Source organism: Orycteropus afer, unplaced genomic scaffold, assembly GCF_000298275.1.
Source record: "Orycteropus afer afer isolate SDZICR_OR568_19922 unplaced genomic scaffold, OryAfe1.0 scaffold00719, whole genome shotgun sequence".
Taxonomy (NCBI): Eukaryota; Metazoa; Chordata; class Mammalia; order Tubulidentata; family Orycteropodidae; genus Orycteropus; species Orycteropus afer.
Window position 1 is genome coordinate 696082 of NW_006922306.1, and position 14391 is coordinate 710472.

A 14391-nucleotide genomic window follows, 5' to 3' on the forward strand; every position below is an offset into this window, starting at 1 on the left:
AAGGGGGAGTTATGGTTTAGAAAGCATTGAATTTCTGTTTCTAGTGATGAAAAATTTGGCAATGAATAATACTCATGGTTGCACAACATGATTAATGTAATTGATGTTACTAAATTGTATACATGAAAAATGTTAAATTGGCAAATGCTCTGTCATATATATTTCTACAACAATGAAAAAGGACACCTTTAATATAAGACAAAAGATAAACCACAGACTGGTAGAAATATTTGAAATGAACTTGAGTCCAGGATATGCAAGGATGTCTTACTACTCAATTTTATTAAAAAAAAAAAAAAAAGAGCAAAAGACATAAACTGGCACTTCAACAAAGATGAGTGAATGAATGAAAAAGAACAACCAAAGAGGATATATGAATGCAAATAATTTTATAAAATGATGCCATCAGGATATTAAGGTCCAGCATTTCTTAAGAGTTCTCTACTATCATCTCCAGGATTTCCTTCCAAGCTGCTGAAATCCTCCTGCAAGTTTTGATGCTGGAATTCTTTTGATGCTACTAGGAGTTGTCATTGAAGGTTTATTGATAATTACCAGACTCATATTCCTTCCTCAAGTGGTCCTTTGTGCATTGACTAAAATTTTAAGCATATGATATTGTCTGATTATGGCACTAGCAACTCTGAAACTTTGCAGGTATGCAGATACATGTCTAAAAATTACATCCAGAGCCAACATAACTTGGAAGGCTATGTAGGATTCCTGGTCATCTCTCCCATATGGCTTTATACCACTCATTCATCAGCTCAGTTGTCTTTTATATTTGCAGTGTGTGTATATGTCTGTGCATGTGTATGTGTGCACATTGCCTTCAATCTCTAAAGAGAACATGCTCAACATCATTAATCATTGGAGAAATGCAAATCAAACCACAATAAGATATTTTTTTCACAACTACTAGAATATCTGGATGCATAGTATGGTGAATGTAATTAATATAACTGAATTATACGTGTAAAAATGTTTAAATGCTCTTCTTTCATGGTGGTAACGAAGTTCTTCTACCTCTGCTTGCTTGTTTAATCTCTTCTATATCTCAAAAGAGATTGTCTCAAAATACACCCTAATCCTGTAGATTATATCCTGCTTCATTAGCATTACAACATTATAGAGATTAGGATTTAGACATAGGATAATTACATTGGATCACAAAATAGAGAACAATTACATAATACTGAGAATCATGACCTAGGCAAATCACATATTTTGAGGAGACACAATTCAACCCCTAACAACACTCAATAAAAAATTGTCAAATGAATGAATGAATTCAGGTGGAGAAAACAAGTATCACAGAAAAAGGGTTAATAATTATACTACTTAAAGGTCTCCTACCACCCAAAAAGATAATATAAACAGCAAAAATAATCATAGTTACATCTCATCCTTATAACAACACTTTGGGATACAGTCTATGTTTGTCCCATTTTACAGATGAGGAATCTGAAGTTTACTGAACTACACAGCTAGTAATTAAAAAAAAAAAAAACCTTGATGAGTTTGACTCCAGAACTCTTACATTTAACCCACTACTCTTTACTGCCAACCCATCCCCAAAATGGGCAAAGAACTAGATCAGGCAATTTAGAAGAGGAAATACGCAAATTACCAAGAAACATATGAAAAGATGCTCAATTTTGCTAATAATCAATGAAAGACAAATTAAAGCAAAAATTAGATACTACTTCTAACACTTAATAGATTAAAAAATTAAAATGTTTAAAATGATGAGTGGGGTTGGTGAGTTTCTGAGAAAACTGCAGTGCAAATACACTCATGTACAATTGGAGGATGTTTAGTGCATGTATAGAGTAAGTTGGCAATATAAAAAATTTTAAATGTCTACATACACTTGTCAGAATCAACTCAATGGCAGTGAGTTTTTGATTTTTATATACCTTTTGACCCAGGAATTCTTTCTTGTATGGGGCTACTCTATTAAAAAAAAGAAAAGAAAAACTTTCATATATCCCAAAAGATATTTATTGCAACATTATTAATAATAGAGGGGGAGAGAATCCTTGGAAATAACCTAAATGCCCATCAATAAGGAAGTGGTTAAATAAATTATGGTACATTTAAGTTCTAGAATATTATAACCCTACTAAATGGTGTAGTGCCTAAGGCATTTGACTGCTAACCAGAAGGCTGGTGGTTCAAACCCACCAGCCACTCCTCAGAAGGAAGGTTGGGCACTCTACTTCCGTAGTGATACCGCCTCGGAAACCCAAGGAGGGGTCGCTATGAGTCGGATCTGACTCGATGGCACATAACAACACAACAAACAACATGGACTTATGTGAAAAGATTTTTGTGGCATATTGGCATGTGGTCAAATGAGGAAAAAAATAGATCAATATGTACAGTATGATCCTACTTGTGTAAGTATATTATTAATAATAATCTGTTCCACAGATGAAATTGCCTGATTATGAAATAGTCCTGCCACTTTGGGACTGAGAAAGGAAGGGGAAGAAGAGACCAAGAAAAGGAGAACAAAATTCAAGAGAGATAAAGAGAAATAAGGAGAAAATGATAGAAAAGAAAATAAAAGGTAACCTCAAAATTTTAAGTCTATATTCTGAAAGAGAAGTGTAGTGTTGAAAGATTACCTGGGTTCCTAGGCAGTCTCTGTACTTACTAGGTGGGTAACTGTGGATGTTACCTCACCCCTCCAAGCCTCAGTTTCTTCATTTGTAACACAGGAATAATAGTACCTATCTTGTAATATCCTTATGAGGATGGGCTAAATTAATCCATGTAAAGCACTTAACAAAGGATCTTGTGCATAATAAATGGTCAGTCAACATTAGCTGTTACACCTTTGTACCAAGCACTATGCTAAGTGTTTTCTGTATGTGATGTTACCTAGTTACAACAGCCCCAGGATATAATCATTATGGAAACTGAGACTTAGAGCTCATATGCACAACACTGTTTTATGGCTCCTTTTCATGTTGAGGAAACCAAGGGTCAGAGAGGTGGTTTGCTCAAGCTATAGATGAATAGTCTGATTCCAAAGCCCACTGAGAGGAGAAAAAAGATAGAGAGGGAGAGCCAGTGCTAGGTGAAGGGGGAGGTGAAAGGAGACTTCTTTGGGCTTTATCTCCAGCAAAAGCCTGAGATATCTTTGGGCCCAGTGCAGGGCCAGGCAGGGAAAGGCAGGGTGGGTGGAGCTGATCCAGAGGGGGAAGGATAAATGCCCAGTCCTGACCCACAGCACCCACCCCCGTCGTTTGTTTGTTCGTCCTCAGTGCAGGGCAACAGGTAAGAGCAGCTTTCAGCCTGTTGCCTCCCTCTGATTTGCCTGCCTACTTCAGAGCTATGTACACTGACTCTCTGACCTTACTAGATCTGGCATTCTCTGTGTCTACTCTTTGGAATCTCTTTGTCATTTTCTTTTTTTCTCCTCCCATGTCTCTTTCTGTCTCTCCCTGTTTTTAACTTTCCTTTTTCTCTTTCTTCCTGTTTTTTTTTCTCATTTATTAATGCTCAAGACCACTCTTCACTTCATCTCTTGCTGACACTCTTGCTTTCTCTTATTTTTCTTTTCTGTGAGTTCTCTCTATATCCTTCTTTCTCAATCTCTCTCTCTCCCTTTGGAGACAACTCTTTCTTCAATTCTTTTTCTCTCAGTCTCCCTGACTTTCTATCTTTCTCTCTATCTTCATCTTTGTCTCCCAGAAAGATATCTTGATATTCTCCCTGCAATTCTCCATCACTTCCTCTTTTATATGCCCTCTCTCTTCTTGGCTGGTTGCACAGCCCAAAGAATCAGAGCTTAAGGGACAGAGTTGGGGAGGAAAAACTGAGGGGGTACGGGAATGATGACAATAATGAATTAGGTAGTGAGAGATTTGAGAGGATTTAGAGATTTGCAAAACTAAGGGAAGAAGGTGAAAGGGAAATGCTGTGTCAGTGAAAGATTTGCAGTCTCATCCTGATTCCCTGAGGGACCCTAGGCAAGACACTCACACTCAGGGAAAAAAAGGTGTGTGTTAGGGGGATGTTTGGGCTATGATTTTCTCAACCCCTTCTAATTTTGATATTTTCTTCTGTTTCCAAGACTTCCTGATTCTATGATTCCAGATATATAACTTTTTTTTTTTTTTTAAGATCTCTCAGTAGTGGGGAGAGTGTGGTAGGGAGGTTAGTAAGGTCTAATGCTTCCAACTCCTGAGCAGTAACCACTTCTCCTTCAGCCCTAACTGATTCTTCCAAAGCAAGTCCACAGAGGGACGGACAAGGAATGTAGCAATGAATGGTTTCTCTCTCTCCACTGGAGTAGGGTTGTGGTTGGCCCTTCTGGCCTTGGGACTACAGATTGATATAGAAGAGAGGATTTTAAAGGTCTTAGTTATTTAAAGGTCTTAGTTCTATAACAGAACTACAAGAGGACGATTTTAACAAACAAAAAATTATTCTCTCACAGTTTGTTGTTGTGTTGTTGTTATGTGCAGTAGATTCGAACCCGACTCATAGCAACCACTCCTTGGGTTTCCAAAGCAGTATCACTATGGAAGTAGATTGCCCCATCTTCCTTCCGAGGAGTGGCTGATGGGTTTGAACTGCCATCCCTCTGGTTAGCAGTCAAGTGTCTTAGCCACTATGCTACCAGAACTCCCTCTCACAATTTAGGAGGTTAGAAGTCAAAATTCAAGGTACCATCTCTAGAGGAAGGCTTTCTCTTTCTGTCGGCTCTGGGGAAAAGTTCTTGTCTCCGTTCAACATCTGTAGGCCCAGCGTCCTTTGGATATCTACATATGTCTTAGCAGGCAGCAATCTTTCCCTGGGCCTAGGAAGTTCTCAGCATAGGGACCTTGGGTCCAAATGATGTGCTCTGCTTCTAGCTCTGATTTCTTTCTTTCTTTCTTTCTTTCTTTCTTTCTTTCTTTCTTTTTTTAAATTGTGATTTGGGTGAAAGTTTACAAAGCAAATTCATTTTCCATAGAGCAGTTAATACACGTTTTGTTTCATGAAATTGATTACAATCCCCACAATGTATCAGCTCTTTTCCCACTTCCTCCCTGTGGTTATCTTTGCCCTGTGTCCTTCTTTCTTATGCATTCCTGCCCTCTGAGCTGTCTCCCTATGCAAATACTGCCTTTCTGATCTCTCATGATTGATTGTTCTAGGGAGTGTACCTACCTGATGTAAATATTCAATTTATATCCAGCTCTTCTTCCTTGGTGGTAGTCAGTTTCCTCACCCTTGCTCATGCCTCTCTGCCTTTTTCTCTTGTGAGATTCAGGACACATCCCAGGGAAATTCCCTTTATATCAGATCAAGGCTGTGACCTAATTAAGGGTGTTGCATCCCACTCTAACCCCCTTACAACTAATTGATCATATCAGATCACAGCATGGGATGATAACATCATTACATTACTGCCAAATCACTGAGAATCATGGCATTGACAAGTTGACATGTATTTTGGGGGGACACAATTCAAGCCATGACATGCAGGGAAATTTGTCCAGCAATGATCTGTCACTTGGACAAAATTCCACTATCATCTCTTTAGGTGAATGCATTGCTTTAAGAAAATTATTGACAACAATTTCCACACAGTGGATACACATGTTGTAAAAAGATGGAATGGAGCAATGAATGAATGAATGAATGAATGAATGAATGAATGAAACGAATGTTTAATAGTACCTGGAATTCCACTTCAGTTAGAGATCTTCATCTTTAAAATAGAGATAATATTAGTGACTCCCTCACAGAATTATCAAGAAAATTATGAGAGTCAATTAATGTGAAGCATTTACAACCGAGTGTGGCACAGTGAGTGTTCTGTGATTGTTTGGCTATCAGAACCAGAAGAGATCTATACAATTATCTAGTTCATTATCTGTGGGGAAACTGAAGCTCAGAGAGGAGAAGTACAAACCCATGTTCACACAGTAAATTAAAACAGGGTTAGGATAAGATTCTGGTCTTTAGCTTTCCAGATCTTCAGTTTTCCTTTGTCTGTACCTTTACTTTCTCTATACAGAAAACGGAAGGAATAAAAAATAGTAGTTAATCTTTATTCAGTACTTACTCTGGGATGAGTGCTCTTCTAAACATATTATATGGATTATCTTACTGAATATTCACAACACCTTTGTGATACAGGCTTTCCTTGTTATTATCTACATTTCACAGATACTAAGACATAGAGCACTGACTTTTTCAGTGCTAGTGAGTGGTAAGTCCAGGATTTAAACAAAGTAGACTGGCTTGAGAGCCTGTGCTTTGCCTAAAATGCTTCCTTGATTTAATTTTACTCACCTCAGTCTTACGGTAGCTAGTGGGATGGAGTGCAAACAGATCCCAAGTCACTAGATTATAAAGGTTATGGGTCTCAAAAATGGCCAGGCAAAATTAAGAGAAAATCCAAGAAAACTGTCTCAGAAGAGAAGAAATTTGAACTGGAGCTTAAAAAACTTGAGAATTCAAGAAGTGGTCTATATTTTCCCAGGACCCTGAGAATACTATCATCAAAGTCCCCTTAGAGATGATTGAACTTGTTTCAATTTTATACATGAGAGTAGATTTTAATCCACCATGGATTTCACCCCTAATATTGGGGCCTTTCTTTCCCACAGTGGGCTCCAATGATATTGTCATTATTTTTGTTAGTGCTGATGCTGAGAAACTAGACATTTTTCTTACCTATCTCTCCCTGAGCCATCCACCCCTCACCCTGCCAATAGCCAGGGTCAGCCACAGCCAGATGCTCAGACATGATTTCAGAAAGGGGCTCTTCTTCTCTCCCACACCCTGCTCTCAGCCTGGGGAGTAGTCAGACCCCAATGGTGATAACCCCTGGGTACTTTATCTGTGGTCTGCAGGCTGAACCCTGAGTACTTTAGCCTTTGCAGACAGTCAGTGGAAGGGAAATTCATATCTGCAGATATGAGGTAGACATTGGATAGAATTAATTACCTACCATGTGAGTAGATATTATTACCTCACATTTGACAGATGATTAAAACAGAGATCCATTTAAGGGCAGCGACATGTCCAAGGACACCCAGCAAAGGAGTTTGAAAACTGGAACTGCAATATGAAAAGGTAACATTCATTGAAAACTTACTATGTACCAGGCACTGTCTTAAAGGCTTAACACAGGTTATTTCATTTAATCATTTCAACAACCCTTCTGTTTTTCACAATTGCAGGGCTTATATGCCCTAGTTACATACCAACCCAGGCTGCTGTGATGTCCTGTGAAAGTATGTGGGGGATACTGTGGGATGGAACAAGGGGAAGAATTACTTTGTGAGGTAGAGGAAGGATGCTTGCTCTGTGAGATCAGTAAGGGAGAGATGCTGCTCTGTAAGAGGTGAAGGAGGTTGCTATGTGAGGTTAGGGCCATAAGCTCTTCTTGATCATTTGTCCCTCACAACATATTACTGGAGCTGCTGTTAGATTCTTTTGCCCCATATTTCTCCCATTGTCCTGTCTCTCACCATGTCTTGTTTGCTGACTCTAGCTCTCCAATTTAGCCTTTTCCTTTCTTTCTGTTTATCCCTCTTGCCCTCCCTCTGTCTTTCTCTTGGTATCTCTGAGCTCTCTCTCCCCCACTCCCAACCTGCTTTAGGGATCTTTCTGCCTCTATCCTTTGATCTTGTCATTTTCTCTACTCTCTTTTCTCTCTGTCCTTCAGTCTCTATGTCATCTCCCTCAATAAAGCCATGCTTTTCTAATTCTAATTTTCTAATTCTTCTTTTTTTGGTCCCTCCCCAGTCTCTGGTAGCATTTCTTCTTTATCTTCATGACTGTGATTCTCTAATTCTGCTGGATTCTTTCCTCTCCTGCTCTTAATTTTTCCATCTCCTCTCTCTCTGCCCCCATTCTGTCTGTCCTTAGTTTTCTGAATCTTTGTCTATTCCTCTTTCCTCATGCCTTTTTTATGTCCCTTTGCCTGTCTCTACCTCTACTACTGTCTCTCACTTTCCCTTTGTTGGTTTCTCTTTCTTAAAATAGTTCTCCTTTTTGCCTGTCTCCCTCTGCTTGCTGTCTAGTCCTCCCTGTCTCTCTTTGTATATATCTCTCTCTTTCTCTCTCCATCTATATTCCTCTGTCCCTCCCTTTGTGTCTGCCTGCTTTCTCTTATCTCTCTCTTTGACAGAACTCTCTCTCTCTTTGCTCTGTCACTCTGTGTCATTCAATGTTTCTCTCTTTCTCATCTCAGACTTTCTCCTTATCCTTATGTGTTTCTCATCATCCTCATGTCCTCTGTCATTCTGCATCAGTCCTGCTATTCCTGTCTATTTTCATCTCTATCCCATCCTTCCCTTTCGTTGCTCTCCTTCTCTCCCTTACTTTCTATACTTCTGACTTCGCCACCACCATAAATTTGTTCTTTTACTACTGTCCTCGAATTCTTTTTCTCTGTCTCCTCTCCTACTCCCCGTCTCTTTCCTCCATTTGAGTCCCTGTTTATTCATGGATTTACTCTCAAAATCAATAAATATTTATTGACCACCTACTGTATGTAACTTGGTTGCTTTTTCTACGATCTTCCTCTCCTTTCTCTTAACCTCCGCCTCTTGCCTCTTTCATTGACTTATAGACTATGTCTCTGTACCTTGTCTCCCAATCCTGTGTGGTCTCTCTTTTGCTTACTCCCTTATTTGTGCCTTAAAAAAAAAAAAAAAGCCAGGCACAAATCCACAGACATACCAACAAATCCACAGTATACCAACCTGAGAGCCTGAAGCCTGCTGTTTCTTCCCATTCTCTGAATCTCCATAAACTAATATTTTGTAGCCTCTAGCTCCTTCTCGGAAATCCAAGAAGGGGTCACTCGAGTTGGATCTTACTTAACGGCAGTGAGTTGTTTTTTTTTTTTTTTTTTTTTTTTTTTTTTTGTAGCTCCTTCCTACTCTGGCTGGGCCTGCTCAGGAAATACTCTGGGCCCAACCTCGGAGCCCTGATCAGTGGCATCTGTTTGTATGGGCAGGCCAGTATTCTTTGAAAGATTCTTGGCCATGAATTTGTCCAAAGGGTTGGTAGGTTGTCAACTCTCATACTGCCACACAAACATACTTCAACGATCCTCACTATCACAAAAGGGGTGAGTAGCAGAGCCTGAGTCAGAATCCTGGCTTCTTGACTTCTAGTTGTAATGCTTTATTTGGTCCACCCCTTTGATTAATGGTCAGTTTCTTATTTCCTCTTCTCTGATGTCCTATTGGTCCTTTTTTTATTATTATTAATTTTGATTTGGGTGAAAGTTTACAGAGCAAACTCATTTTACATACAACAGTTCATACACATTTTGTTTCATGACATTGACTGCAATCCCCATAATGTAAAGCTCTCTTCACACTTCCTCCCTCTGGTTACCCTTTCCCTGTGTCCTTCTTTCCTGTATATTACTGCGCTCTGAACTATCTCCCTGTACCAGTACTGCCCTTCTTGTCTCCCATGGTTGACTGCCCTAGGGAGCATACTTAACTGGTGTAAATGTTCACCTTATATGCCTATTGTTGGCTGGAAGCCATGGGAGTGAGTTTAATTCCAGGCCCAAAAGGTCCAGGCCATAGTCTCAGGGATTTTATTAGTTTCTCTCAGACCTTATTGGTACATTTTAACATTGGAGAAAAAGTTCTTGCCCTGGGGAGGGCAGCAAGAATTGGATAGGAAGCTAAGGGCAAAAGATCCAGCACAGGAATGATCCTTGGCCTTAGCTAGATCCTTATGATAGAATCTCATCTGTTTCACACCTTCTGCAGGACTTCGGGCTCAAGATGGTGGCAGTCACCCTGTTGCTACAGCGCTGCCCAGTGTTTTCCCGTGGCACCACAAGTCTCCTGGGCAAGATGATTAAAACTCACCAGTTCCTGTTTGATGTTGGACACTGTCCCATCCTGGCCACCCAAGGACAAACTTCTTCTCAAATCCATTTCGAGGCAACCAAGGCTGGAGGAGGTAAAAAGAGGCTACTGGCAAATGGGAAGACTTTCTAGGTCTTGGAAAAATGAAGGCACAAGATTTCAATTCATAATGGCCATCATTTCCTAATAATTAGGTTATGTGAAAAGTGTTAAAGCAGGATGAACTGGCATAAAAATATACCTGGTATCTGACTTCTGATGTGTTTCCTTAAAACAGCCTCACTTTCATCCCCCTCATACACTATACTCCAGTCATGCTGAAATTGCTTAAAATTGCCTGAATCAACTCTACTATCTCAAGCGTCTGTGCTTTGCTCCTGTACTTATCCTCAGTTTCAGATTATCTTTTCTCCATACCCTTTACCTTTACTTTCCTTCATTACTTAGCTTTGGCATCACCTCCTTTGAGAAGACTGCCTAGACCTCCAGCCTGTCCAATTCTGGCTCATGTCACCACCCTCTTCTGGATTTCCATAGTCTCTGTCTTCTCTCCTATCCTAGCACTCATTATAATATGTCTTCAGTATGTGTCATTCCCACTAGCCTATGGGCTAACATAGAGTAGGTCTCATTAATCATTGTTGAACTGAATTTATGGCTAGAAATTAATCTTCACTTACTCTGTTACCTTTTCATAGACTCTCCATCTTCGGTCAAGTGCCACTGTCCCTTCATGCTGTCAGAACTCCAGGAGGGGAAAAGCAAATTTGTGCAAAAGGCAGCCCTGGAAATCCAGGAGGATGTGAAGGTTTTCAAGAAAGGTTAGAGTCAAGTTTCACTTCATTTAACCTCTACTCCAAGTGCTTGAACTCACTTTATCACAATCCTGTGCTAGGTTAATCCAAAAACAGCTAGTACACATCTCATGATTGGAAGACTAATCTCAGTCTCTTCCAGGAGAGCCATGGTAGGTAATAATATATTGTGCACTGAAATGCAGACACTATACCCTTCTCTATGCCTCCCCCACTCCAATACACAAACACAGACACAGACACACATACATACACACATATACACAGGCTCCTGTAACTTTCAACCATTAGTCTAAGATGTGCTCTCTTGAGCTCTGCCTCCTCTATCTCAGGTAGCTAAATGGATTTCACCAGGCTGGGCTCTCACATTTAAAAAGACAATCTGGATTTTTATAAAAGAGAAATGTTTTGAAACAAGTATATACTTTCAAAGAGTGTAGAGTCCTAGGTCAACTCAATTGGTACAGATCACCCAAGATAATCACACTTGAGAGATGACTACATTGTTGACATCTTTTGTAGGCCCTTTTGGGATATCATCAGTGACAAAAATTTCAAAATTGTATGTTAAAGATGTTCAAAAAAGTGTAGTAAGGTGCACTTCCCTGGGTCTACCTTCCAAGTTCAGGACCCAGAATAGCTGCCACTGTTCCCTCACCCAAAGGAAAGTCCTACTGGGGAGGGTGTGAGTCACTTTATGAAAGATTTCCTGACAATATAGGAGTCTCCATGTGAGAAGATGAGGAGGGGCTTACTTTGTACAAGATTACTTCTCTTTGAAAAAATCTTCCCCACTTCATAAACCTTAATTTTCATGTTTTGCATTGGGCTTAAAGTGTAAAGTACATGCTTCCTTTTTTATCTTCCCTCTTCATGGTCAATGCAATTCCACATTCTCTTCCAGACATGCCCAGTTCCCTGGCTTCAACCAGCTGGAAAAAAAAAATAATAATACTGCCCAGTTAGTAGGAGCCAGAACAAATTTTAGAGAGGGTCATGCACCTGATTCAGAACAACATAGCCAGTGAGTTTGCTAAGGTGTCAAGATAGGGAACAAGTACTGAAAAGACTTCTGACACTATAGAGGAAAGAGAAAGGGAGGCCTTTGGAACCAAAAGGAGTTCGAGTCTAAATTTTAATGCCGACATTTGCTGGACCTGTGTGCTTTGGTAAGTAAGTCATGCCCCTTCTCTGAGCCTTAGTGCAATTTTAATACTTATGTCAACAGGTTATCATGAGAGGTAAATAAAGTTATATTTATGTAAGTGTTTCTAGCTTGTTATGAAACTTCATTAAATATTAGGTTTATTCTTATTTCTTCCTCATGCTTCCCTCAAAAGCTCTCACCCTTCACAGATGTTTTTCCTTTTATTTGTTTATATTCATTTTTTCATAATGAAATTTGCTTTACTTTTTCTAATGTAAAAGGAATACAATTCATTGTAAAAAAAATTCTTCAAAAGACACAGGAAACTATAAAGAGGGAAATGTAAATCACTTAAGGTTCCACCTTCCACCACTAACGTTTCCTTTTATTTTCTTTACACACACACACACACACACACACACAAAGCCCCCATTTACTCCTCTCCTCAGACACATATTTTTATTATAAATGTGATGAAATTCTACCTGGAGTTTGGTACGCTGCTTTGCTCACGTCATTTCATGTCCATAAACATCTAGCTACATACTAATGCTTAATGGTTGAAGTATGTTCTGTAGTATGGTTGCAATATCCTTCATTTAATCAAGCGTCTATTATTGAGGTTGTTATTTCCAAGTTTATGATGAATATCCCTAGTACAAACACTTTAATCATTTGTTTAATCATTTTGTTTGAATAAGTTCCTTAAGTGGAGTTGCTGGATAAAATAGTATGCATATTTTTAAAACAATTTTAAATTTCATTTTTAATTACACAAATAATTCAAGAAGATATTTTTAATTATGAAATGTCAACCATTTCACATAAGTCTAATGTTTTCTTTCACCACTACTACCAAACCCCTTTTCTACTTCTACCTTTTTGGATTGTATTATTCTAGAAATTCTTCTTTGGTCTTTCATACATAAAATATACCTGAAGAAAATATGTAGTAGTACCTTTCTTCACTTTTGTTCTTACTTAGTGGTATTTTAAGCAGTTCTGGTGCTGTAGTGGTTAAGGCATTTGGCTGCTAATGAAAAGTCAGTGGTTCAAATCCACCAGCCACTCCATGGAAGAAAAATGGGACAGTCTCATTCCATAAAGATTTACAGCCTTGGAAACCCAGGTCATGGTCTCTATGAGTCAGAATCAACTCGATAGCAGTGAGTTTGGTTTTGTGGTTTTTGAGTGACATTTTACTACTCATCTCTCTGAAATTTTCTTTTTTCATTCCCCTATAATACATACAGTGTAATCTACCTTATTTTAAAATGCTTCACAATATTTTGTAGTATGTATGTGCCAGAGATTAGGTTGTTATTAATTATTCCTCTATTGGATGGCTTCATCATCATTGTCTTCTTCTTTGGCTATTTCTAACAATAGTGTAACAATTTTCCTTGAATATACCTCCTAGTGCACATAAGCAAGTGTTTCTTTGAAATAGACACTTATGGGTAGAAATACTAGGGTATACACACTTTAAATATTAATAAAAACTGACAATTAGCCCTTTGGCTGTGCTTGTTATCACAGAGTTTCCATAGTCTCACACCCTCTATAATGCTTGTTATTATAAAATTTTTAAATCTTTATCAATCTGAGCGGTGAAGATTTATTTCTCTAACTTGATTTTCCCCAATGAAGCATCATTTTCCACATTTACTGAATTGTCTGTTCATATTCCTTGCCCATTTTCCTACTAGGTTGAAATATTTTCTTAGTAATTTTTTAGAGATTCTTCAAAATAAATTCTGGATACTAATCATTTGTCTGTTAAATATAGTGCAAATATTTCTGTAAGTATGTTGGCATATGCATTTTAAAGATCTTTCTATGTTAATATATATAGTTATATGTACCTCATTTTAAAATGTTTCATAATATTCTGTGGTATGGATGTAACAGAGATAATGTAGTTATTCATACATAGTTCCAAGCATCCTCGAAATAAAGATGTTACCAATTTACATCTCCACTAGCTGTATAAATTGTTCTCTATAGCAATCATGATTTCTGTCTCATGGATAAGGTTCAAGAGTTTAAAGAGCACTTTGAATATATTATTTCAATTTATCATGAAAATAGGATTGTCCCATTTTGTAGTTACATTGGTTAAAGGAGTGGACTCTGAGTCACTTATTTACTGGCTACTTACTTGCCACATGCGTTTGGCCAAGTTACTTAGCTTCTCTATTCTTTAGTTTCCTCATCTTTAAAATGGAGATATTAAAACAACTTACCACACTGTTGTGAGGAATAAATGAAATTACACCTGTAAAGTTCCTAGGAGAATGCCTTATACAGAAAAGTCACTCATTAAATGTTGACTATAAGAATACAATTAAATACTAATTATGTTATTTTCATTATTTTTACATAATACTATTATATTCTGCAAAAAGTGCAAGGAGGCCACATGTTCTGACCTCCTCTAACCCCGCAAGAGGAAGACAAATCACTATCAGTAGCCCAAGGCCTATTTGTGCAAGGCCAGACATACTGCCTCCCTCCAGCCCTTTCACCAACCGTTCCTCCCAAAGCACTCACCACCTCTCTCCTGGGTTCG

The 14391-nt window shown here is 38.5% G+C and overlaps 1 protein-coding gene across 1 annotated transcript in view; it reads left to right on the forward strand.

The window, feature by feature from the left end:
- Window positions 1-9770: 9770 nt before the first annotated feature.
- Window positions 9771-14391, forward strand: part of ALAS2 (5'-aminolevulinate synthase 2) — a 27340-nt gene continuing 22719 nt past the window's right edge. The window contains exons 1-2 of the mRNA XM_007957249.2: window positions 9771-9951; window positions 10556-10678. Coding sequence (XP_007955440.1) covers window positions 9771-9951; window positions 10556-10678 — 304 coding nt within the window. The remainder of the gene's footprint in view (window positions 9952-10555; window positions 10679-14391) is intronic.